Source organism: Heptranchias perlo, chromosome 7 (genome assembly GCF_035084215.1).
Source record: "Heptranchias perlo isolate sHepPer1 chromosome 7, sHepPer1.hap1, whole genome shotgun sequence".
Lineage (NCBI taxonomy): Eukaryota > Metazoa > Chordata > Chondrichthyes > Hexanchiformes > Hexanchidae > Heptranchias > Heptranchias perlo.
Genome location: NC_090331.1, coordinates 22,040,932 through 22,065,388, shown reverse-complemented (window position 1 = coordinate 22,065,388; position 24,457 = coordinate 22,040,932). Strand labels below are relative to the sequence as shown.

The following is a 24,457-nucleotide window of genomic DNA, read 5'->3' as shown; positions in this document are numbered from 1 at the left end:
ACAAGTTAAGTCTGGTTGTATGTACAATAAAGCCTAAGGAATCTTACAACACCAGGTTATAGTCCAACAATTTTATTTTAAAATCACAAGCTTTCGGAGATTATCCCCTTCGTCAGGTGAGTGAGCGAATAAGAGGTTCTCAAATCGTATATCTTATATTAGGCTGGGACACCATCACACCAATCAAAAGGTGTCGTTGGTGTTCAGACAGGTTAGCCACGGAAAACAGTAGGTCCCAGTATGCTGAATACACATTGTGTCAAATTACACAGACAGAGAGAAAGAGACCCAAAAGGCAGAGAGAGAATATTAAAAACAGATAACTTTTTTTTCCCCCTTGCTGGTGGGGTTACGTGTAGCATGACATGAACCCAAGATCCCGGTTGAGGCCGTCCTCATGGGTGCGGAACTTGGCTATCAATTTCTGCTCGACGATTTTGCCCTTGAGAAGGTGGTGGTGAGCCGCCTTCTTGAACCGCTGCAGTCCGTGTGGTGACAGTTCTCCCACTGTGCTGTTAGGAATGGAGTTCCAGGATTTTGACCCAGCGACGATGAAGGAACGGCGATATATTTCCAAGTCGGGATGGTGTGTGACTTGGAGGGGAACGTGCAGGTGGTGTTGTTCCCATGTACCTGCTGCTCTTCTTCTTCTAGGTGGTAGAGGTCATGGGTTTGGGAGGTGCTGTCGAAGAAGCCTTGGCGAGTTGCTGCAGTGCATCCTGTGGATGGTACACACTGCAGCCACAGTGCGCCGGTGGTGAAGGGAGTGAATGTTTAGGGTGGTGGATGGGGTGCCAATCAAGTGGGCTGCTTTATCTTGGATGGTGACGAGCTTCTTGAGTGTTGTTGGAGCTGCACTCATCCAAGCAAGTGGAGAGTATTCCATCACACTCCTGACTTGTGCCTTGTAGATGGTGGAAAGGCTTTGGGGAGTCAGGAGGTGAGTCACTCACCGCAGAATACCCAGCCTCTGACCTGCTCTCGTAGCCGCAGTATTTATATGGCTGGTCCAGTTAAGTTTCTGGTCAATGGTGACCCCCAGGATGTTGATGGTAGGGGATTTGGCGATGGTAATGCCGTTGAATGTCAAGGGGAGGTGGTTAGACTCTCTCTTGTTGGAGATGGTCATTGCCTGGCACTTATCTGGCGTGAATGTTACTTGCCACTTATCAGCCCAAGCCTGGATGTTATCCAGGTCTTGCTGCATGCGGGCTCGGACTGCTTCATTATTTGAGGGGTTGCGAATGGAACTGAACACTGTGCAATCATCAGCGAATATCCCCATTTCTGACCTTATGGTGGAGGGAAGGTCATTGATGAAGCAGCTGAAGATGGTTGGGCCTAGGACACTGCCTTGAGGAACTCCTGCAGCAATGTCCTGGGGCTGAGATGATTGGCCTCCAACAACCACTACCATCTTCCTTTGTGCTAGGTATGACTCCAGCCACTGGAGAGTTTTCCCCCTGATTCCCATTGACTTCAATGTTACTAGGGCTCCTTGGTGCCACACTCGGTCAAATGCTGCCTTGATGTCAAGGGCAGTCGCTCTCACCTCACCTCTGGAATTCAGCTCTTTTGTCCATGTTTGGACCAAGGCTGTAATGAGGTCTGGAGGCGAGTGGTCCTGGCGGAACCCAAACTGAGCATCGATGAGCAGGTTATTGGTGGTAAGTGCCGCTTGATAGCACTGTCAACGACACCTTCCATCACTTTACTGATGATTGAGAGTAGACTGATGGGGCGGTAATTGGCCGGATTGGATTTGTCCTGCTTTTTGACCTAATTTGGTTCATCTGTGTTTAATTTAGTGTATTTTTTTATTGCTATGAATGAGTACCAATACTTTAAGTGACATTTTCAATGTTATAACTGTACATACTGAAATAAATGAAGGTCTCAAAGGATATTTGTTTCTATGCTGTGCATTGTATTAACCAAGACATTTTCAAAACCATGGACTCACTGTTGAATGTATGGTGTAGATACTTTCATACAGTGGTCTGTTTTCCAACTGTTGACAGTCAGTCTCGCCAATTGAATATGTATTTGAATAATTTTCAGAGGATGGGCTGGATAACAAATGCCAGCCATGAACAGTAAATAGTCTGTTTGAAGACTTTGTATGAAGAAATATTTTAGAATATGAATTTCTTTTTTTTTTATCTTCTTCTAGCAAGGAAAACCTTTCATGTTTGACAAAGTGTTTTCACCGAACACGACCCAAGAACAAGTTTACAATGCATGTGCCAAGCAGATTGTTAAAGGTAAGTGGTGTATAGTATAGCTTTCAAATTACTGAAATGGGGCCATTTTGTGAGGTGGAGATAAAGAACAATTGGGAACAATTTATTTTTTTGCCAAATCCAGAATTTCTAGAGAGAAATCTCTTATTTTGTAGTCTTCTAACAATAATTTATACTAATATTTTTGTTTTTGTTTAAATGCTTTGTCTTGCACAAAGTGATGATTGTAGCTCCAAGTGCTGAATTGTGTTCTCTGTGCTTTTTATTAAAAACTCTGTTCCAAGCACACGGGTGAGATAAACAGTCGAGGAAGATATTGAAGAATGGATGAACACAAACACACACTTGGCTATCTGAAATCAAAACAGAAAATGCTGAAATGCAAACCTGGCCGATCGCCATCTGAAAGAGAGAGCGAGAAATTTGTTCCCCTTCAGATGCTGACTGACCTGCTGTAAATGAGCCTGTGCTCTGCTGTCATCATTTTGTTGCATGATCTGTACAGAGCATGCTTTATGAATATTTAATGAATGAACCACATTAAAACCAGCCAGCTGCCTCCCTTTTTCTCCCTGCAAGTGTGGAATTTACAGATTTGAATTGCCTGTGTTTTTTTTTAAACTCTGTTCCAAACACACAGGTAAGACGAACAGTCGAGGATGATACGAAGAATGGATTAGCCTATCTGAAAGCAAAACAGAAAATGCTGAAACGCACAGCAGTTCAATCAGCATCTGAAAGAGAGAGAGATTTAATTCTCCTTCAAATGCTGTGCATTTCCAGCATTTTCTGTTCTGACTTCAGATTTTCAGCGAGGATCCACTCGCAGCTTAAGATCAAGGGTTGTTTGTTTGGTAACTCTAGCAAAAAAAAAACAGGCAGGAACACTATTTAATATTTGCTTTTATACTTTTAGTAAAATTGAGACTGGAGAAAAATACACCCCATGTTGTCTATATAGATGTGAGACAAACAATCAGTTGCAATATCAGACCAAAGGGATGATAATAAATCAGATCTTGCAAGTTGCTGACTGGACTTTAAGTTTATTTACTAAATGTGTTCCTGGAGTAACAGAACTTCTTTTATACAGATTAACATGATTAATTGTTTTTCTCCTTGCTCCATTGAGATTCTTTTCCCCTGTATTTCACTCTCACCCCAATCCCCACTAAAGCATTTGCTGGTTGAAAAGATTCGATGACTGTTAAGTGGTTCGTATAGGCGTTAAAGATCCCATGTCACTATTTGAAGAAAAGCTAGGAATTCTCCTGATGTCCTGGCCAATATCACTCCTTGGCAATACCATCTTTTTTTTTTAAGAATGGCTGCAGGGTTTGCCTACAGCATTGGTTTTCAAACGGAGATCTGTGAGGTCATCCAATTTCTGCCTGCCTTTCCTATAATATCTTTACATTTTCTGTATTTGTTCATGAATATATTACTTCTGTTGCTGTAGAGAAAAATGTTTTCTGCAATGGTAACAATGGCCCAGAATTTCCTCAATTTGATTTACGCTGCTGTTGCATCTTTACAAAAAAGTGATACATCCATCACAGATCTCTAGAGGGAGATACATGGAGGTTTCCTGGGTATGCTCATTTGCATATCTATTGGTGCAAGCATTGGTGTAAAATTGGAATAAAACTGGTGAACCAGTCAGGAGCTTATGTGCAGCCTTTTAAATGCATATTCCTGCTCTCTTTTAGCCTGCAATGTATATGTTGGATACAGAGGTGTAGCCAGGCATAGGAAATCTGCACACGTTGTTTATTGTCTGCAGTGGTAAATTGGCAAGCTTGTGATGCAAAGCTGATTTGATGCCCCAAGGGATCCATCTGGGAACTTACTACTGTGCCACTTCTTGCTGATCTGCTCACTCTGATCCTGACTGCAGCTTTCACCCGAGGCTGCCTGATTTGCTTTTTGCCCATATAACAACAGTCTCGGTTACAACACGCAGGTGCAACCAGCAATGAGCAGATCATCATAAATGAAGAATATCTTTGGGAACTGGGTGCCGAGAGGGGGGTGAAGAGCATCTTTGTGGACTTGAGGAGGTTGGAGGGGGAAGTCTACCTCTGTGAACAGGGTAGGGGGGTGTGGGTGTGGTGAGGTGAAGAGTTTGTTGACTTGAGGTTGGATAGGGATGAGTGCTTTTATTGCCATGGGGATGGGGTGTTTAAAGGGAGAGAGTGTTTGTGAACTGGGGGAGGGTTCAAAGGAGAGAGTGCTTTTGTGAAGGTAGGAGGGGAGTGCCTCAGTGAAAGAGACAGTGAATTGTTCAGGTCACTTTTGGGGAAGTCGTGGTCTGGTTGGTCTATGGAATATGGATAAATCCAAATGTCGCTTATAGAAAACTGAAATCTTCCAGTGTGAAGTTTTAACAAGTATTTAACCAGAATGCATACATTTTAATGTAAAAATTCAAAATTTTCTGAGGAACATGCTCCTGGAGATGCTTAAACCTGTGGGCATTGGGGCAGCAACATTTAGAAGAAAGTGTGTTCAATTCCAAATTGCTGCCTACAGCTCTAGTTGTTCATTTTGTATTCTGCCCTATCTAGGAATGCTTGAGCCATTTCTCCTGTAATTTATATTATAATACTTCTTAATCAGTGGTTCTTCTTTGGACCACTTTTGCTTCATAGTGGAGCTCTTCCTTCCAAATTAGGGATCATCTCAATCAATCAGGATTGTCATTCTATACAGATTCCAGTTAATTTAGGTTGGACAAGATTAAGCAAATGAGGTAGATCTATAATATATTTACAATCCCTTCTTGATTGAGTGGCACATATGATTTTGTTTGCTTGGTTTAAAAAATGCCAATTAAGAATATACTATTGAGGGGATTAACTCCTTTTGTTCTTTTAAAGGAAAGTTGTGTTTCATTGGCCAAAGTTTCACTACTATTCAAAGATGTTTAATGATTTTCAAATATGGTATCTTGCATTCAGGCAAACATTTAATAATCCAAATTGAAGACGATGAAACTGAAAGAAAGACTTGCATTTTTATAGCACTTTGTCATGTCTCTCAAATACCACAAAGCACATCACATACAATTAATGACTTCTGAAGTGGAGTGACTGTTATTACGTAGGCAAATTAAGTTGCAGTAGTTTATAATACAATTTAGTGCATATAAATGAATTTAACAAACTCCAGTTCAAGACTATACTTATTTATATAATTAATCATACTGATTTGTCATTCTTTTCCAGATGTGCTTGATGGTTACAATGGAACTATTTTTGCTTATGGTCAAACAGCCTCTGGCAAAACACATACTATGGAGGTAAGTGGTTGTTGTGTGTTTTATGATGTAAGTTGTCAAAAGCAGAAAGTCTCAACAGCCTTTCCTACTACTTGTTCACCATATCTTTAGTTAGTTACACCTGAAACTGTATCAAGCATTTGAGTACAATATTAAGGATAGTGCAGCTTATTGCTCCCATTGATACATACTTTGATTTTGATCAAAGTATTCTCTGAATTAGCACTAATCATGGACTTGAGCCAAATTGACAGTTATACTGCTGCACATTGAATTATATTACTTCTCACTAATATTTACCTGTACTCGATAGTCACAGACTTCCCTTTAAGTGTTTCTTGATGGATATCCCTCAGCTGTTCTGACAAAATGTCTGACTTTGTTCAACTAGCTATTGTAGCAATCCCTGCATTTTCAGAATTAACCAACTCAATATTTGATGCTGGCTGCCTCCTCAGCCCAGGCTATGATACCAGCCAATTCACCAGGAGTTGGCGGTTTCTATTCTGAGCTGCCAGATGCTGAACTCATCTTCTCTGAAGATGAGGATGCAGAAAGAGGAGAGGACTGAGCTGCTTAAGATACACAGCAGTTGGAGCTGGTTTGTAACATACTTATATCCCTGATTCTGAGCATGACTCTTCTAGCATTGTGTGTTTGAGAGATCCTGTTGCATGTTGCTTCAGTGGCATTAAGACCTGACAAGTTGCCCAGGATTTCTGTGATAATGGGGAACCTTATTTATGCAGCCCATTACAGAGCAGTGAGTTGCAATCCGGGTATAGATGATGGTACAAAAATGGTACAACCCTCGATCTGGACCTCCTGAAAAATGCAGAGCACTTTTCATGGACTAAATTGATCAAGTTGCTTCCATGATACAAATCAATGATGTAAAAGTGTGTTTATCTATTTTGAATATTGCAAGCACCCACTCCCCCCTTTCCCAGAATGTCCCTATCCCCAGTTGACAGGCCAGGTAAGTAACTTGCCTCAAGTTTATGCCAGTGCTGCTCAGGAAACAGCTTCTCAACACCACTTCACCGTATCACAGGAACATGGCTGAGGCTGGGAAATCACCTACACTAGTCCAAATTCACATCGTACTTCTCCGTTGTGTGATACGTTAGGGCTCTGATGCTCTCTGCTTTCAGTCTTCAAATTTCAATTTGCATTGCTGCTTGTTTGAAATACAAAAAAAATTGTTTCTTATATCCATGACCGACTTGAAAGCATCAGGGTTTATTTAATGCCAACCATGTCCCCGTTGTACCTTTTATAAATTCATAGATGAAACCAAGCAGATGGTGCAGTTCTATGATTTGGCAGCTTGGTATTAATTAAATCATGAATTGCTGTAGCGCTTAAGGGGATTGTTGCCCCTTCGTTCAGGAAATAATCCTGTAAACCCATTTTCCATCAGTCTTGTTCGTGCCATGGTTATTAAGTAATCTTTATGCTGTTTTTAACGTTAAACATGAGAATGAGTATAATGGGGCAATATTAAGCACTTTCAGAATGAAAGGGAAGATTTTCAAAGAATATTTGCTTCAAATGGTTGCAGAGCATGTTTGGACATTGATGGGCAAATGTGAAGAATTTTAAATTTCTGGTTCAGGAGAAAATACAAAGGGATGAATAATTTGGGTTATCAATTACAAAGTATTTGGATTTAATTTATGTTGTGCTCCTGACACCCCTGTGGGGTGACAAAGCAATATCTGTCTTTGTTTGCTCTATATTATTACCCAGCTTGCCTTAACATGTCTGCCAGAAGGCAGTTTATTTTTAAGGAGATGGCTCGCTCAGTGATTCAGTAGGTAAATTGTCTGTGTGGTGTGCTACTATACCATATAGGCCAGAGCTTTCATCTTTCGTCTGCATTACATTAAATGACTTCAGCCAAGACCCTGGTAGGAGCTCCACAATTGACCGCAATGTCCCTGGCCTAGGAAGGGAAAGAGCTAATGTTCCATCTTCCAATTGCTACTTATGAACTACTCGGTGAAGTCCTTTTGCTTCTCCCCCTATGATTTGGCCCCAAACCATATCGACAGCTGTTTTATGTAAACAATGCATGAGATCACTTTCTCCTGCAAGAGAAATGCAAAACAATTATACAGTGTATTGATCAGGAAATTACTTTGGGAGTTAGTGTGGAAGAATCATCAAAAGCATTATCCCAGTGTATAACTGCAGTGGAAAATACAAACTAAGTGCATTAGCAGAAGGTTAGAATGCACTTTAAAAGAAGAAGTAATATTACTGTATGAAGCAATAATTAGACCCCTGTCTGGTGCACAGTTTGCAGTTTTGGTCACATATTAGAATGATTTTGACTTGATGCAGCGTATAGCAACAAAGATATTTGGGTAGATTTTCCTGCCCTCGCTTCCTCCCCCACTTCAGTGCTAGACAGGGACAATGAATGCACCATTAACATGACCCAGGGGCACCCTCAGCACAGATTCTCCCTCTGGCAGGACCTAGCTGGAAGGTGCAAGAAAATGAAGTGTAGCTGCAGGTCACTTGGGCCTCAGCTGCATCTTGGGACTCGGAGCTGCTGACATGGATCAGCAATCAAAGTCCTGGATGAAAGATAATTTGCTTTATAGTCGTGTACTAGCGCTCCCTTTCAAGTTTTCGGCCTGCTCCCCAAGCCCCCACAGACCTCCAATCAGCGGAGGCCTGTCAGCAGGCCTCAGCTCAATGTTCTTCAGGTACCTCGGCCCTAGAGCACTCAGCAAGTAAACCAACAGGGAAATGAGGCAGCAGGCCAGGAATTCCCCTGCCACCCTCATTACCATAGCCCCAGCTGACCTGCACCTACTTCAGGAATAACTACCCTTATGAATCCAAATTCTGAGGAAAGTTTGAGGAAGCTGTGCTTATTCTTTTTGGAAAAGAAGAGGCTTTGAGATGACTTGATAGATATTTTCAAATTTATGAAGGGGCTTGATCAAGCTGGTCCAGCCAAATTCATCACACTATCAAGATGTTCAAAAGTTAAGTGTATTCAGGCAGAGCTATTTCACAGTCAGGATAAAATACATAAAGAATAAGGTGCTAGGAAAGCCACTGAAGCAATTATTATAAATGGGTTCAAGAGACCGACAGATATAATTTTGAGAGAAGGAATTGCAGGATATAGATTTTAAAACAGAAATAGACAGTTTCCTAGAAGTAAAGGGAATTAGGGGTTACGGGGAGCGGGCAGGAAATTGGACATGAATTTAGTTTTGAGGTTAGGATCAGATCAGCCATGATCTTATTGAATGGCGGAGCAGGCTCGAGGGGCCGATTGGCCTACTCCTGCTCCTATTTCTTATGTTCTTATTATGAAGGAGGTGGGAAAGTGAGGTTAAGATAACCAAAAAGGGGCAGTCTTATTGAGCATGTCGGCTGAATCCAGTTCCAAAAGTTTGCAGTTTTTCTAAATACATGATGAGCATGTTGTACTGAAATTGAAGTTGCCCATCAGCAACAGTTGATTTACTGAAATGGTTAAATTGTTTCCAACCTTCCAACATACTGGCCATAAAGCAGTTTTTGAATACTGCAGTCCATTTTTTCATGCACCAATGGAATATCCGTCTGCTTACATGGTATTGCTGCCATCTTGAATCAGTTTGTTTCAGATTCTGTGTTTTCATAGATAACATTAAAAAGTAAGTTTGATTTTGGGCTAGATGTTAAAGGGGATGACTTCCTCTGTTCATCATTTGTAGCAAAATTATAAATGCATTCTCCATAAACATGTTTGCAATTTCACTACAAATAACACAGGAAACCTTCCTCCTAAAATTAAGTTGCCTGTTGAGAAACAATCACCTTTATTGAAGAGCAGATGATTTTTCAGTGAAAGCCCTCAACATACTCTTCACAATTTGTTGGATTATGTTTTTGCAATGTAAACGTGTTCCATAGCCTTCCAAAGGTTAATGTCTTGGGTGGTGCATTTTGGAGGTGAATCTAATTTGTTTTAATATACAGTGACAAGAAAATGACCTTCTCTTCAGTAAATAACAGAACAATTTGCAATGTGTCTCAAATACATGATGCAATTTTTTTTATTGAAAATTCTGTCCACAGGGAAAGCTTCATAATCATCAGCTGATGGGCATCATTCCAAGAATAGCGCATGACATCTTCGATCACATCTATTCCATGGATGAGAATCTAGAATTCCACATTAAGGTAAATGTGAAGCAGCTTGTTCAAGAAAAGCCTGTACTTCGGCAACCATGACTTGGCATCATGGGCCTGATTTTAGCAGGCCTGCGGGTTTCCGGCGGGTTGGGTTTCGGGTGCGTGGTGTACGCGCCCGGTGAAATCAGTGGGTTGCCCGCGCGATCGTAGCAGGCAATGCACTAATTGGAATCACTTACCTGCTCCTCCGGGCTCCGCGCTGCTGGTCTGCGCGTCGGGCGGGCTGCGCATGCGCAGTACGATCTATCAGCTGGAGGCGCTCTAGTTAAAGGGGCAGTCCTCCACTGACAGATGCTGCAACCAATAGAACAAATTACAGCATGGAGCAGCCCAGGGGGAAGGCTGCTCCCAGTTTAATGATGCCTCACCCCAGGTATCATTACATGGGGTGAGGAGGAGGGGGAGGACAGAGATCTTCCACCCGGCGGGCGGGAGGAAGCGGCCTGCCTCTGCCACCAAGAAGGCCTGGCTCGAGGTGGCAGAGGGGGTCACCTGCGCCACCAACATATCGCCCACCTGCATACAGTGCAAGAGGCGCTCCAATGACCTCAGTAGGTCAGCCACTGTGAGAACACGTAGTCTTCCCCCTACACTCCGTCTGCCATAACACTGCCCCCACCCCACATCTCCTTCGGCACCGCAAACACTACTCTGTCACATCACCCCTCATACCCACTCAAACCCCATCCGCATCTTACCTGCACCTACTCACCTCGCGAGTACTCACCCCGCCACTACCACGCAACCCAATTCTCATACAATCTCATGGCTCTATCCCATACTCACCCTCTCGTGCGTCTCCCTCACGGCCAGCCTCACCCAACCTGCCACCACCTGTGCTGCAGCCACAGGGCATGCATCACATATGTGCAGTAGGCAGCGGAAGGCAAACGTGTCGTGAGCATGAAGGGGATGCACAAGGGTGTCTGAGGGTTTGTCATGGGTGTTACTAATATTGAATTTCTGACCAACTCACATCACACATTACATTGGCACCACTACTGCCATGTCTTCGCGAATCCTATCTGGTTGGTGCAATAATGCCCGCTCCTGGGTATAACTATGAGGACCCACCACTGATGCCACCCAGTGTGTCACTGCAGAGTGGGTGTAGGTGTATTTGCAGGGCTCTTCTGCACAGACGACGGAGAGACATCGGCGATGTCCCCGGTTGCACCCTGGAAGGCTGCGGAGGAGAGGTTGGGGAGGGCAGTGGTGACTTTGGCAGCGACAGGTAGGCAGATGGTGCTGGGGCCAGCCAGGAGCAGCTCGGCATGGAAGAGGCTGCAGATGTCCACGACTACATGTCGAGTGACTCTGCGCCTCCGTGTGCACTGCTGCTCAGAGAGGTCCAGGAGGCTGAACCTCGGGCTGTGGAACGTGTGGCGAGGGTAGTGCCCTCTGCGACGCATCTCTCTCTGCGGTTACCCTCCCTCCTGCTGTACAGGTGGATGTGTCACAGCACTCTGTTGTGGAGCTCCACGTGTCAGAGGTGGACGGCGTGGATGGCGAGGCTGGTGAGGCTGGCGATGTTGTGCGCCCTCCGAGGAGGTCATGACTGCAGCTACGGCGGCCCCCATCTGCAATATGTACATCTGAGGGGGTCCGCAAGGTAGGCACATGTCTCCGGACCCCGGGGTGAGTGTGCAGGTTGGTGACTTTGACCGTCAGGAGGAGGGTGGTGGAGGCCACACTTTGTCCCAAGTGACAGAGCGGCCTCCTGCAATGGGTGAGGGTCTCCCCCCCCCCCCCACCTGTCAAATGGACCTTTGCAGCTGCCACAGGCTGACGGCTGCAACACGTCCGGTTGGAGTGAGACTGTTTCCCCCAGTGTGTGAAACAGTCTCGGTTGAAGGTAAAATCCCACACTTCCGAATAAGACAGCTGAATCAGGTCATTTAATGACCTCAACAAGCAAGGTAAATACACTCAAGTGGCATCCCGCTGTCTTTAATTGCCTGCGGGATTCCCACCAGCGGGGGCTGCGCACGCACCCCCGCACATCAGCGCGGAACCCGGAAGTGGGCGGGATCGAGGCGCGATCCGGTCACGCACCTGGATATCGCGATTTTCGACGCCCCCCCGCCGGGAACGCACCCGGAACCCGCCGGTAAAATCGAGCCCCATGTGTAGTGATCTGTTGAGCAGTTTTTTGTCGCTTATGCCATGCTTGTGTGTGCATTTGTACTTGCATTGGCATTAATTCTGCATGAAAATGCCAATTTAGAGCAGTCATCTTGCACTCTGAACTGGATCAGCTCCATTGCAATAACTGAAGCCAGTGCAGATCCCAAGAACCATGTGTATTGTTGGAATTGCTGTTTCCGCATAGTGATATGAGTTTCTCCTCACCTCCTCCCTCGATGGACTTGTAACTTTGTGTATACAACCAGATAAAGCAAGTCCCACCCGCTAAGTGCTTCATTTTCTACAGAACCTTTGAGTGCCACTGTACATGCAATGCCTACATGTGGACAGTGATGCTTAAAAATTTTGAAGGAAACAAGAACATTGTGGATTAAGGTGAGTTAGCACATGTGAGATGGTGTTTAATGCCCCGCTGTAATTCTGGAAAATGTCTTATAATGTGGGTCTGATTTTCTATCTAGTTTGTTTAAAACGCTCATGATCTGAGAAACTCAAGTGAATTTATAATTTGGTCAACATTCAACTGTAAATGTGCAATTAAGGCCTCCACTTTTTCTTTACAGCTACGTGCCTGTAAATCATGAAATCAGAGTTGATTTAAATGCCCTGGATTTTAGCATTCCACTTTGACTGTCTAATGTAAACATAAACGAGCATTGTTACAATCTTGCCTTAAATATTCTCTCAAGTACAGTGGTGCTTGTTGCTCCCGTAAGTGATCTGAGCATCATACACTTAGGGGTGTATCTGTACTGCCCAATATCTAACTACACAATAACATAACCCAGGGGTGTAACAACAGAACCTTCTTATGATCTGAGCTGGATATTCGTGTTTTGTATGCTGCTTCAATTTCTCTGAATGCAAACCAATCAAACACTTGACGAGATAAATCGAGAAACAAATTGTTAAACTACTTTATTTCACAGCCAGTAAGAATACCGAACAGTTATGAACAGATTCACTTAATTCAATCAATACAACTTGCCTTTATGTAATAGTGTACAATAATGAACAAGAAATGGATCATCTAGCTTGACTTATTTAAAATTACTTCAACTACTCCGCTATAGTCTAACCTTCTTGTGGCCTTTTCTGGAGCTGACTGACTTGCAGCTTTCTGTTTTTTTAAACTGACTGACCTCACAGTCTTTGCTGGACCTGACATCATGCCTAGTCTTCTGTCTCTCTGTTTCAATCTTCCTCTGTTCACAGCTAAGAGATCAGAGGTTTTCCAACACAATAGGTGTGAGGTAACAATTACTGAGACATTATAGTTATCATTTATAGTCTACGGGGAAGCAACATCACAGCATTTTAACCATTTATCATCTCAGTGCCTTTTTAAAGCTTGTGTGAACACACTATTCTTTAAAACACCACATTTAAGAGTAACTTTTTTCACAAGTCCTTATTGATCAAAAAATTGCAAAATGTGATGAGCATTCATTGGGACCTGAACCTTTTGAGAGATGAAAGCTCTAACAAAATTAATATTAGTTAGGTTTGATCTAGGTAATATAGTAAATGAAAAATGCAGTGTCCATCTTAGAGTTATCGTCCTACTTCAAATTGGAAGAAAAATAAACTTACACAATTTTGGAACTGCTAAAGCCAAGACAGAAGCTGACCTCCCTTGACCAAACTTCAAAATAGAAATCGGAATCCAGAACAGGTTTATTAAAATAGACAATGCAGTAGTATGTGCTGTTAGTGAATTTAGCTTGCAATTTCTCCTCAGATGCAAAGATGACATCATACTTTGCTATCTCTACTGGACTCGCATCATAGTCTAACTCTTATAAATGACTTGTGGAGCTCTGGGACACTACACACAATCTGTGATACAGTGCTACAGGATACAACGGACAACACACTGCCTGGAATACACTTTGATGTTGAAAACTGGACTATAGGCAGGCAAAAGATGTTCTTCTCCATAGATGAACTAAGGTTCTCAAATTCACACAATAGTTTCCCGAACAGCACCCAGTTGTGAGAACCCAACCTGTGTTACCAAGCACTTTAATTTGACAGATTTCAGATCAAAGCAAGCAATCTGTGTCAAGTAATTCCTACTTTGCAATCAATATGTATTTGCATGGGAATAACCTCCTTTGAAGTGGCATTGTATGATGTAAACAGGAACATGTATCCCTTACAGCCTGCTGAATGCAAGATGGCAGTCACCAAATTTAACAGGACTCATCACATTTCATAGATGTAGATATAAAAAAAGTCTGATCTTTCTTATGATTGTGACAAACACTTAGAGAGTTATTCTGAGTAAAATATATTGCGGTGCTGGTAGCCAGATTTGGCCAGTTTAAAAACAAATGAGATTTCTTTGAGATTATGGTCTTATTTAAAGTATCTTGTGTTTTGTTATAGGTTTCCTACTTTGAGATCTACTTGGACAAAATTCGGGACTTGCTAGATGGTAAGAGAATGTTCTTATTTTTGAGGTATAGCACAGCCTTGATTAGCACTTTGCTAAAACAAACAAAAAATGGAATAAGAAGGTTTTTGCATCTATATAGCATCTAATCACCTCCCAAACATCCCAGTGCGTCAAATACAGTGAAGTGCTGTGATTCTTATATAGGCAAACTCATCAGCTACATTTTGCACACAGCAAGATCCCAGAAACAGCAGTGAGATAAATGAGGGAGGATGATGATGTTGGTTGAGGAAAGAATATTTCCTAGGGCACTGGGGGATCTCTTTTTGATATACACCAATGAACTGGACTTGGGTATGGAGGGTATAATTTCAAAGTTTGCAGATGACACGAAACTCGGAAATGTAGTAAACAATGTGAAGGATAATAAGACTTCAGGAGGACATATACAGATTGGTGAAATGGGCAGACACACGGCAGATGAAATTTAACGCAGAGAAGTGTGAGGTGATGCACTTTAGTAGGAAGAATGAGGAGGAGCAATATAAACTAAATGGTACAATTTTAAAAAGGGTTCAGGAACAGGGAGATCTGGGGGTGCACCGACACAAATCTTTGAAGGTGGCAGGACAAGTTGAGAAGGCTATTAAAAAAGCATACAGTATCCCGGGCTTTATTAATAGAGGCATAGAGTACAAAAGCAAGGAAGTTACACTAAACCTTTCTAAAACACTGGTTAGGCCTCAGGTGGAGTATTGTGTTCAATTCTGGGCACGGCACTTTAGGAAGGATGTCAAGGCCTCAGAGAGGGTGCAGAAGAGATTTGCTAGAATGGTACCAGGGAGGAGGGACTTCAGTTATGTGGAGAGACTGGAGAAGCTGGGGTTGTTCTCCTTGGAACAGAAAAGGCTGAGGGGAGATTTGATAGAGGTGTTCAAAATCATGAATGGTTTTGACAGGGTAAATAAGGAGAAACTGTTTCCAGTGGCAGACAGGTCGGTCACCAGAGGACACAGATTTAAGGTGATTGGCAAAAGAGCCAGAGGTGACTTGAGGACATTTTTTTTTACACAGCAAGTTGTAATTATCTGGAATGCACTGCCTGAAAGGGTGGTGAAAGCAGATTCAATTGTAACTTTCAAAAGGGATATGGATTAATACTTGACGGGTAAAAAATTACTGGGCTATGGGGAAAGAGGAGGGGAATGGGACTAAATGAATAGTTCTTTCAAAGAGCTGGCACAGGCAAGCTGCGAAGAAGAAGGAGGAAAGGGAGGGTGGTCATTTTAACCTAACTCGCCTGGTGGGAAACTGATAGAATTGGATTGGTCGCCTGTTTTACAAGCCATCTAATTTTACTTTTCATTGAAGTCACTGCCTCAGTGACTGTGTTATTCAAGAGCATGCTTAGTTGCTTCATTGCACTTCTCTCTATCCACCTCAGTTTTAATGATAATGTGGTGTGCTTCATAATGGGATTGTTCCATCACAAAGAATTATTTGGTAAAATCTTTCATTCGTAAATTGCATGAATTCCAATTGATATTCTACTTTACGTAATAAAAGAAGATCTGACCAGAAAAGTTTTATATCAAGTGGTCACCTTACTGCAATATCAGCTGGTTAAGGTATCGATACAATTATTTTATAAATTGTTCACGTACATAATTTCATTTTACAGTTTCAAAAATGAACCTTTCAGTACACGAGGATAAAAACAGAGTACCTTTTGTTAAGGTAAGATTTATTTTTATGTTTTACAAACTTCAGTGTAATATGATTCCTACATAAGAACATAAGAAATAGGAGCAGGAGTAGGTCATCCGGACCCTCGAGCCTGCTCCGCCATTCAACTAGATCATGGCTGATCTTCTACCTCATCACCATTTTCCTGCACCATCCCCATATCCCTTGATGCCTTTAATATCTATAAATCTATCGATCTCTGTTTTGAATGTACTCAATGACTGAGCCTCCACCGCCCTGTGGGGTAGAGAATTCCAAAGATTCACCACCCTCTGAGTGAAGAAATTTCTCCTCATCTCAGTCCTAATCTCCTCATCTCAGAACCTCTCTGGCCACAGGGGATGTGCCAGAGGACTGGAGAACCGCTAATGTAGTGCCATTATTCAAGAAGGGGAGTAGGGAAAAACCGGGGAACTACAGGCCAGTGAGCCTAACATCAGTGGTAGGAAAATTATTGGAAAAAATTCTGAAGGACAAAATTAGTCTCCACTTGGAGAAGCTAGGATTAATCAGGGATAGTCAACATGGCTTTGTCAAGGGAAGATCATGTCTGACTAATTTGATTGAATTTTTTGAGGGGGTGACTAGGCGTGTGGATGAGGGTAACGCAGTGGATGTGGTATACATGGATTTCAGTAAGGCCTTCGATAAAGTCCCCCACAGGAGACTGGTCAAGAAGGTACGAGCCCATGGAATCCAGGGTGCCTTGGCACTTTGGATACAAAACTGGCTTAGTGGCAGAAGGCAGAGGGTGATGGTCGAAGGTTGTTTTTGTGACTGGAAGCCTGTGGCCAGTGGGGTACCACAGGGATCGGTGCTGGGTCCCTTGCTGTTTGTGGTCTACATTAATGACTTGGATATGAATGTAAAAGGTATGATCAGTAAGTTCGCTGATGATACAAAGATTGGTAGGGTGGTAAATAGCGAGGAGGATAGCCTCAGTCTGCAGGACGATATAGATGGGTTGGTCAGATGGGCGGAACAGTGGCAAATGGAATTTAACCCGGAAAAGTGCGAGGTGATGCACTTTGGAGGGACTAACAAGGCAAGGGAATACACAATGAATGGGAGGACCCTAGGCAAGACAGAGGGTCAGAGGGATCTTGGTGTGCAAGTTCACAGATCCCTGAAGGCGGCGGAACAGGTAGATAAGGTGGTAAAGAAGGCATATGGGATACTTGCCTTTATTAGCCGAGGCATAGAATATAAGAGCAAGGAGGTTATGATGGAGCTGTATAAAACACTGGTTAGGCCACAGCTGGAGTACTGTGTGCAGTTCTGGTCGCCACACTACAGGAAGGATGTGATCGCTTTGGAGAGGGTGCAGAGGAGATTCACCAGGATGTTACCAGGGCTGGAGCGCTTCAGCTATGATGAGAGACTGGGAAGATTGGGTTTGTTTTCCTTGGAGCAGAGAAGGCTGAGGGGGGACATGATTGAGGTGTACAAAATTATGAGGGGCACAGATAGGATGGATACTAAGGAGCTTTTTCCCTTCGTTAAGGGTTCTATAACAAGGGGACATAGATTCAAGGTAAAAGGCGGGAGGTTTAGAGGGGATTTGAGAAAGAACTTTTTCACCCAGAGGGTGGTTGGAGTCTGGAACTCACTGCCTGAAAGGGTTGTGGAGGCAGGAACCCTCACAACATTCAAGAAGCATTTGGATGAGCACTTGAAATGCCATAGCATACAAGGCTACGGACCAAATGCTGGAATATGGGATTAGAGTAGACAGGGCTTGATGGCCGGCGCGGACACGATGGGCCGAAGGGCCTCTATCCATGCTGTATAACTCTATGACTCTATGACTCTCTCTCTAAATGGCCTACCCCTTATTCTGAGACTGTGACCCCTGGTTCTAAACTCCCCAGCCAGGGGAAACATCCTCCTTGTATCTACCCTGTCAAGCCCTGTAAGAATTTTGTATGTTTCAATGAGATCACCTCTCATTCTTCTAAACTCTAGAGAATACAGGCCTAGTCTACTCAATCTCTCCTCATATGACAATCCCGCCATCCCAGGAATCAGTCTGGTGAACCTTTGTTGCAGTCCTTCCATGGCAAGTGTATCCTTTCTTAGGTCAGGAGACCAAAATTGTACACAATACTCCAGGTGCGGTCTCACCAAGGCCCTATATAATTGCAGTAAGACATCTTTACTCCTGTACTCAAATCCTCTTGCAATAAAGGCCAACATACCATTTTCCTTCCTAATTCCTTGCTACACCTGCATGTTAGCTTTCAGTGATTCATGTACAAGGACACCCAGGTCCCTTTGAACATCAACATTTCCCAATCTCTCACCATTTTAAAAAATACTTTGCATTTCCGTTTTTCCTACCAAAGTGGATAACTTCACATTTTTCCACATTATATTCCATCTGCCATGTTCTTGCCCACTCACTTAGCCTGTCTATATCCCATTGAAGCCTCTTTGCATCCTCCTCACAACTCATATTCCCACCTAGTTTTGCGTCATCAGCAAACTTGGAAATATTACATTTGTTCCCCTCATCCAAATCATTGATATAGATTGTGAATAGCTGGGGCCCAAGCACCAATCCCTGCGGTACCTCACTAGTCACAGTCTTCAACCTGAAAAAGACCCGTTTATTCCTACTCTCCGTTTTCTGTCTGTTAACCAATTCTCAATCCATGCCAGTATATTTCCCTCAATTCCATGTGCTCTAACTTTGTTCACCAACCTCCTGTGTGGGACCTTATCGAAAGTCTTCTGAAAATCCAAATACACCACATCCACTGGTTCCCCCTTTTCTATTCTACTAGTTACATCCTCAAAGAACTCCATTACATTTGTCAAGTATGATTTCCCTTTCATAAATCCATGTTGATTCTGCCAATTCCTATTATTATTTTCTAAGTGTCCTATTATCACATCCATTATAATAGATTCTAGCATTTTCCCTATTACTGATGTCAGGCTAACAGGTCTGTAGTTCCCTGTTTTCTCTCTCCTTCCTTTCTTAAATAGTGGGGTTACATTTGCTACCCTCCAATCTGCAGGAACCATTCCAGAATCTATAGAATTTTGGGAGATGACAACCAATGCATCCACTATCTCGAAAGCCACCTCTTTCAAAACCCTGGGATGTAGATCATCAGGTCCTTGGGATTTATCAACTTTCAGTCCCATTAATTTCTCTAGTACTATTTTTTTACTAATACCAATTTCTTTTAGTTCCTCATTCTCGCCAGACCCTTGATTCTCTAGTATTTCTGGGAGGTTTTTTGTGTCTTCTTCTGTGAAGACATACACAAAGCATTTGTTTAATTTCTCTGCCATTTCCTTTTTCCCCATTATAAATTCTCCCGTCTCTGTCTGTAAGGGACCCACATTTGTCTTCACCAGTCTTTTCCTTTTTACAGACCTATAGAAGCTTTTACAGTCCATTTTTATGTTTCTCGCTAGTTTACTCTCATATTCTATCTTCCCTTTTGTTATCAATTTCTTGGTCCTCCTTTGCTGAATTCTAAAATGCTCCCAATCCTCCCAATCCCAAGGCTTACTGCTTTTTCTGGCAACTTTATATGCCTCGACCTTTGATTTAATACTAGCTTTAATTTCTCTTGTCAGCCACGGTTGGACCACTTTTCCTGTTGGGTTTTTGTGCCTTGAAGGAATATATATTTGTTGCAAATTATGTATTAATTCTTTAAATGCTAGCCATTGCCTGTCTACCATCATACCTTTTTAATGTAGTTCCCCAATCAACCACAGCCAACTTGCGCCTCATATATTCGTAGTTTCCTTTGTTTAGATTTAAGATCCTAGTTTCGGATTGAACTACATCACTTACAAACTTAATGAAGAATTCTATCATATTGTGGTCACTCTTCCCTAATGGCTCCGTTAAAACAAGATTATTAATTAACCCTTTCTCATTGCACGATACTAGATCTAAAATAGCCTGTTCCCTAGTTGGTTCCTCAACATACTGATCTAGAAATCCATCTCATTCGTATACATTCCAGGAATTCGTCCTCCACAGTATTAGTGCTAATTTGGTTTGCCCAGTCTATATGTAGATTAAAGTCCCCCATGATTATTGCATTACCCTTGTTACATACACTTCTAATTTCCTGCTTTGTACCGTGCCCTACATTACCACTATTTTTTGGTGGCCAATAAACAACTCCCACCAATGTTTTCTGCCCCTTGCTGTTTCTTAGCTCCACCCAAACTGATTCTACATCTTGATCTTCTGAGCGAAGATCCTTTCTCACTATTGTACTGATCTCATCCTTTATTAACAATGCTACCCCACCTCCATTTCCTTTTTGTCTGTCCTTCCTAAATGTTGAATATCCTTGAATATTCAGTTCCCAGCCTTGGTCACCCTGCAGCCACGTCTCTGTAATGGCAATTAGATCATACCCATTTACTTCTATTTGTGCCGTCAATTCATCTACCTTGTTGTGAATGCTGCATGCATTCAGATAAAAAGCCTTTAATTTTCCCTATGTAACATTTTTTCCTATTGAGACCTTATTTGCTGCTGGCCTTTGTTTCCACTGCCTTCCAATTTTATTTACTACTTTTCTGCCTTCCACTTCTAGCTTTGTTACTCTCCCTTCTGAATCTCCTCTCAGGTTCCCACCCACCTGCCAAGTTCGTTTGAACCTTCCCCAATAGCACTAGCAAACCTCCCTGCAAGGATATTGGTCCCGGCCCTATTGAGGTGTAACCCATCCGGCTTGTACAGGTGCTACCTCACCCAGAACTGGTCCCAATGCCCCAGGAATCTAAAGCCCTCCCTCCTGCACCATTTCTCCAGCCACGCATTCATCTGCTCTATCCTCCTATTTCTATACTCACTAGCAGGTGGCACTGGGAGTAATCCGGAGATTACCACCCTTGAGGTCCTGCTTGTTAATCTCTTTCCTAATTCCTTAAACTCTGCCTGCATCCTCATCCCTCTCTACCTATGTCGTTGATACCGATATGGACCATGACCTCTGGCTGTTCACTGCCCCCCCCCCACCCAATGTTCTGCAGCTGCTCAGTGACAGCCTTGACCCTGGTACCAGGCTTGGGTCCATGCAGTGTAACATGTAATAAGTCAATCAACCTATTTTGGAGATGGTTTTGTCAATCTCCTTTTGACCCATGGGGAATGGCAGTCTTATTTTGACTTTGTTCAATGAATGATTAATGAGTTTCACTTTAAAGTTGTATCACTGCAAAGATCAACTCCGGTCACCAATTTAAATTTACATCAGTTCAGTGTGAAACTCTAGGATAATGAACATTTTAAACAATGAGAATTTGCAAAAGAAATTACAATTTTCTGACTTTTTTTGTAAGTAAATCATAAGATAATGGCTGATCCTGAAATATCTAGCTTTGTAAACCACACTTCCATTGACTCATGCAAGCTATTTTGTCTGGAACTGAGTCAGTGTTAACCTACTAAAGTTAACAATCTGCTTGAAGTCTGTAAGACTGTGTCACATTATAAGTTAAACTTTTGTTAGTTCAGTACTTACCGTAACAGATTACATCCAACACTCCAGTTATACTACTACTTTTACTTAGGCTGTGATTACTTTGCATCACTGTTAACTCCAGGGAGAAGGGGAAGGAGGAGAGGAAATTTTAAAGTAAGGGTATGGGGTTTCAAACTCCATTTTCAGTTTACAGGTGACAGCATAATTCCAGTCCCACTCGCGTCTAGGATATCAAATGAATACCTGATACTGCATCTCACCAATGAAATGTATAGAAAACACTTTTTTCTGTAGCTATTGCTCTAAGTTTTCAGTACAAGGTCCTTCCCGTTTCTACTGGCAAGAGGGTTGGTAACCAGAGGACAGGTTTAAGGTAATTGGCAAAAAAGCCAGGGGGGAGATGAGGCGAAATCTTTTTACTCAGCGAATGGTTATGATCTGCATTGCCTGAAAGGGTGGTGGAAGCAGATTCAATGGTAACTTTCATAAGAGAATTGGTTATATACTTGAAAAGGAAAAATTTGTAGGACTATGGGGAAAGAGCGTGGGAGTGGGTCTAATTGGATAGCTCTTTCAAAGAGCCAGCACAGGCATGATGGGCTGAATGGCCTCCTTCTGTGTTGTACGTTTCTGTGATTCATTGTGTTGTCGCTCTCAATTTCAGTGCGCACTTTGGTATGATGTGCGCATGAGCTTGTGTGCATCATCATACAAACCATGCACATGTTCTGGGGTTCCGAAATTAGCTTTGGCTTCGCAAAAATTTCAAGAAATCCAAGCAGCAATGTAGCATGTGACTAATGTGCACGTGAATCCAGGACTATCTCAGATTTATGTGGTCAACATAAATGCAGCGTATAGTACTTTCTATAAACCCCTTGGATCAGTTTGCCTCCTTTATTGCAATCTTCAAGGAATAGCTGAACCATTGAGGCAATAACTAATTCTAGTTGACCTCAGTCTCTGTTTATGGCAGTTAGAATTTGTGGCCTTAAATCTAGCTAAAACAGAGCTCTCTCTTGGCAATAGAGTAATAGATTATGCAGTCTATGGAATACCACTCCGTTAATTATAAAACAGTTTTTCATCCAAGTTACTGTGAGCAATGCCACAGGAGATTCTCTAGTTTCATTATAGGTAAGTGGGTGTGGATTTTATTAACACAATGTTCTGTGTTGATACATTGGATACAGAACTTATTCCAATCGTGAGTGGTACCTATACGATTCACTTGTGCTTCTAACACGTAAGCACTTATTCGATCTTGCTCTTTCAAATGCCATTTCAAGGTTTTCATGTGAGCAGTTACTATTTTTGCTTCGGTTTTGAATGTACTTTGCAACTATGGTTTTCTGTCAAATTATGAATGGAGAAATATGGGGTCAATGAAGTGCATGTCTCCAAGTTTTTCTTGCTGATGAGATGGGAAATGAGCTCATCAATTTTTGATTGCTACTTTATTCAGTCAATCATTAAAATTTTAATCTTTACATTCATTATTTTCTCCCTTCCCATGGTGAAGGAACCTATGCACTTGGCTTATGCTTGGTGCATTCTTCGATCCTCTTGGAATAGCCGAAAACTTTGGGATATGATGGACCTGAATCACTATCCTACCATTCTTTGCCACGTTGATCTAACAAATGTCACTGGCTGCAGATTTTTCTGGAGGGGGAGGGTGAACAGCCAGAGGTCGTGGTCCATATCGGTACCAACGACATAGGTAGGATGAGGGATGAGGTTCGCGAGGGATGAGGTTCGCTAGTGCTGTGGGGGGAAGTTTAAACTAATTTGGCAGGGGGATGGGCACCAGGATGTAGCATTGGAAACGGAAAACAATGGGGCACAAAGGATCAGGAGAGAAGGATAGCCCTAGAGTAAGAAATAGCATGGTATTAGGTGGGGTCAGACCAAGAGAGAGTACAAGAAAGTCTAAGATGGGTTTGCGGTGCATGTGTGTGAACGCACAAAGTGTGATAAACAAGGTTGGTGAGTTGCAGGTGCAGACACATGGGCATACGATGTCATGGCGATAACGGAGACCTGGCTCAAAAAAGGGCAGGATAGGGTACTAAATATTCCTGGATACAAGGTGTTCAGGAAAGATAGAGAAGGAAAGACAGGAGGGGTGAGGGGGGGTGGGGTAGCAGTATTGATTAAGGAGAATATTGCAGTGCTGGAGAGAGAGGATGTCCTGGAGGGGTCAAGGACAGAATCTAATTGGTTAGAGTTAACGAACAATAGAGGTGCCATTACACTACTGGGTGTATTCTGTAGGCCACCAGCTAGTGGGAAAAATATAGAGGAGCAAATTTGCAGGGAAATTACAGAGAGGTGCAAAAGCCATAGAGTAGTGATAACGGGGGATTTCAACTATCCTAATATAGACTGGAATGACAATAACATAAGGGGCAAAGAAGGGGAGGAATTTTTGAATTGTGTTCAGGATAACTTTCTCGACCAGTTTCTTTCCGGCCCAACGAGGAAGGAGGCATTGCTGGACTTGGTTCTAGGGAATGAGATGGGCCAAGTGGAGCAAGTGCCAGTGGGGGAGCACTTAGGGAACAGTGATCATAGTATCATAAGATTTAGTATAGCTACGGAAAAGGACTCTGACCACTCTAAAGTAAAAATACTGAATTGGAAGAGGGCCAATTTCAATGGGATGAGAACAGATCTGGCCCGGGTAAATTGGAATCAAAGATTTGCAGGCAAAACTATAATTGAACATAGGGAAGCCTTTAAAGAGGAGGTGATTCGGGTACAGACAAGGTACATTCCCACGAGGCAGAAAGGTGTAGGGCAACTAAAGCCGGAGCTCCCTGGATGACAAAAGAGATAGAGAGTAAGATGAAACAGAAAAAAGGGGCGCATGACAGATATCAGGTTGACAACACAAGTGAGAACCTGGCAGAATATAGAAAGTTCAAAAGGGACATGAAAAAGGAAATAAGAGGCTAAA

General features: G+C 42.6%; 1 protein-coding gene across 2 annotated transcripts in view; it reads left to right on the top strand.

Moving 5' to 3' along the window:
* LOC137323562 (kinesin heavy chain) overlaps nt 1-24,457 on the top strand; it is a 179,663-nt gene that overhangs the window by 76,926 nt on the left and 78,280 nt on the right. For both annotated transcript variants that reach the window (XM_067987174.1, XM_067987175.1), the window contains exons 2-6: nt 2,174-2,264; nt 5,471-5,544; nt 9,616-9,720; nt 14,272-14,320; nt 15,963-16,018. In XM_067987174.1, the coding sequence (XP_067843275.1) occupies nt 2,174-2,264; nt 5,471-5,544; nt 9,616-9,720; nt 14,272-14,320; nt 15,963-16,018 (375 nt within the window). The remainder of the gene's footprint in view (nt 1-2,173; nt 2,265-5,470; nt 5,545-9,615; nt 9,721-14,271; nt 14,321-15,962; nt 16,019-24,457) is intronic.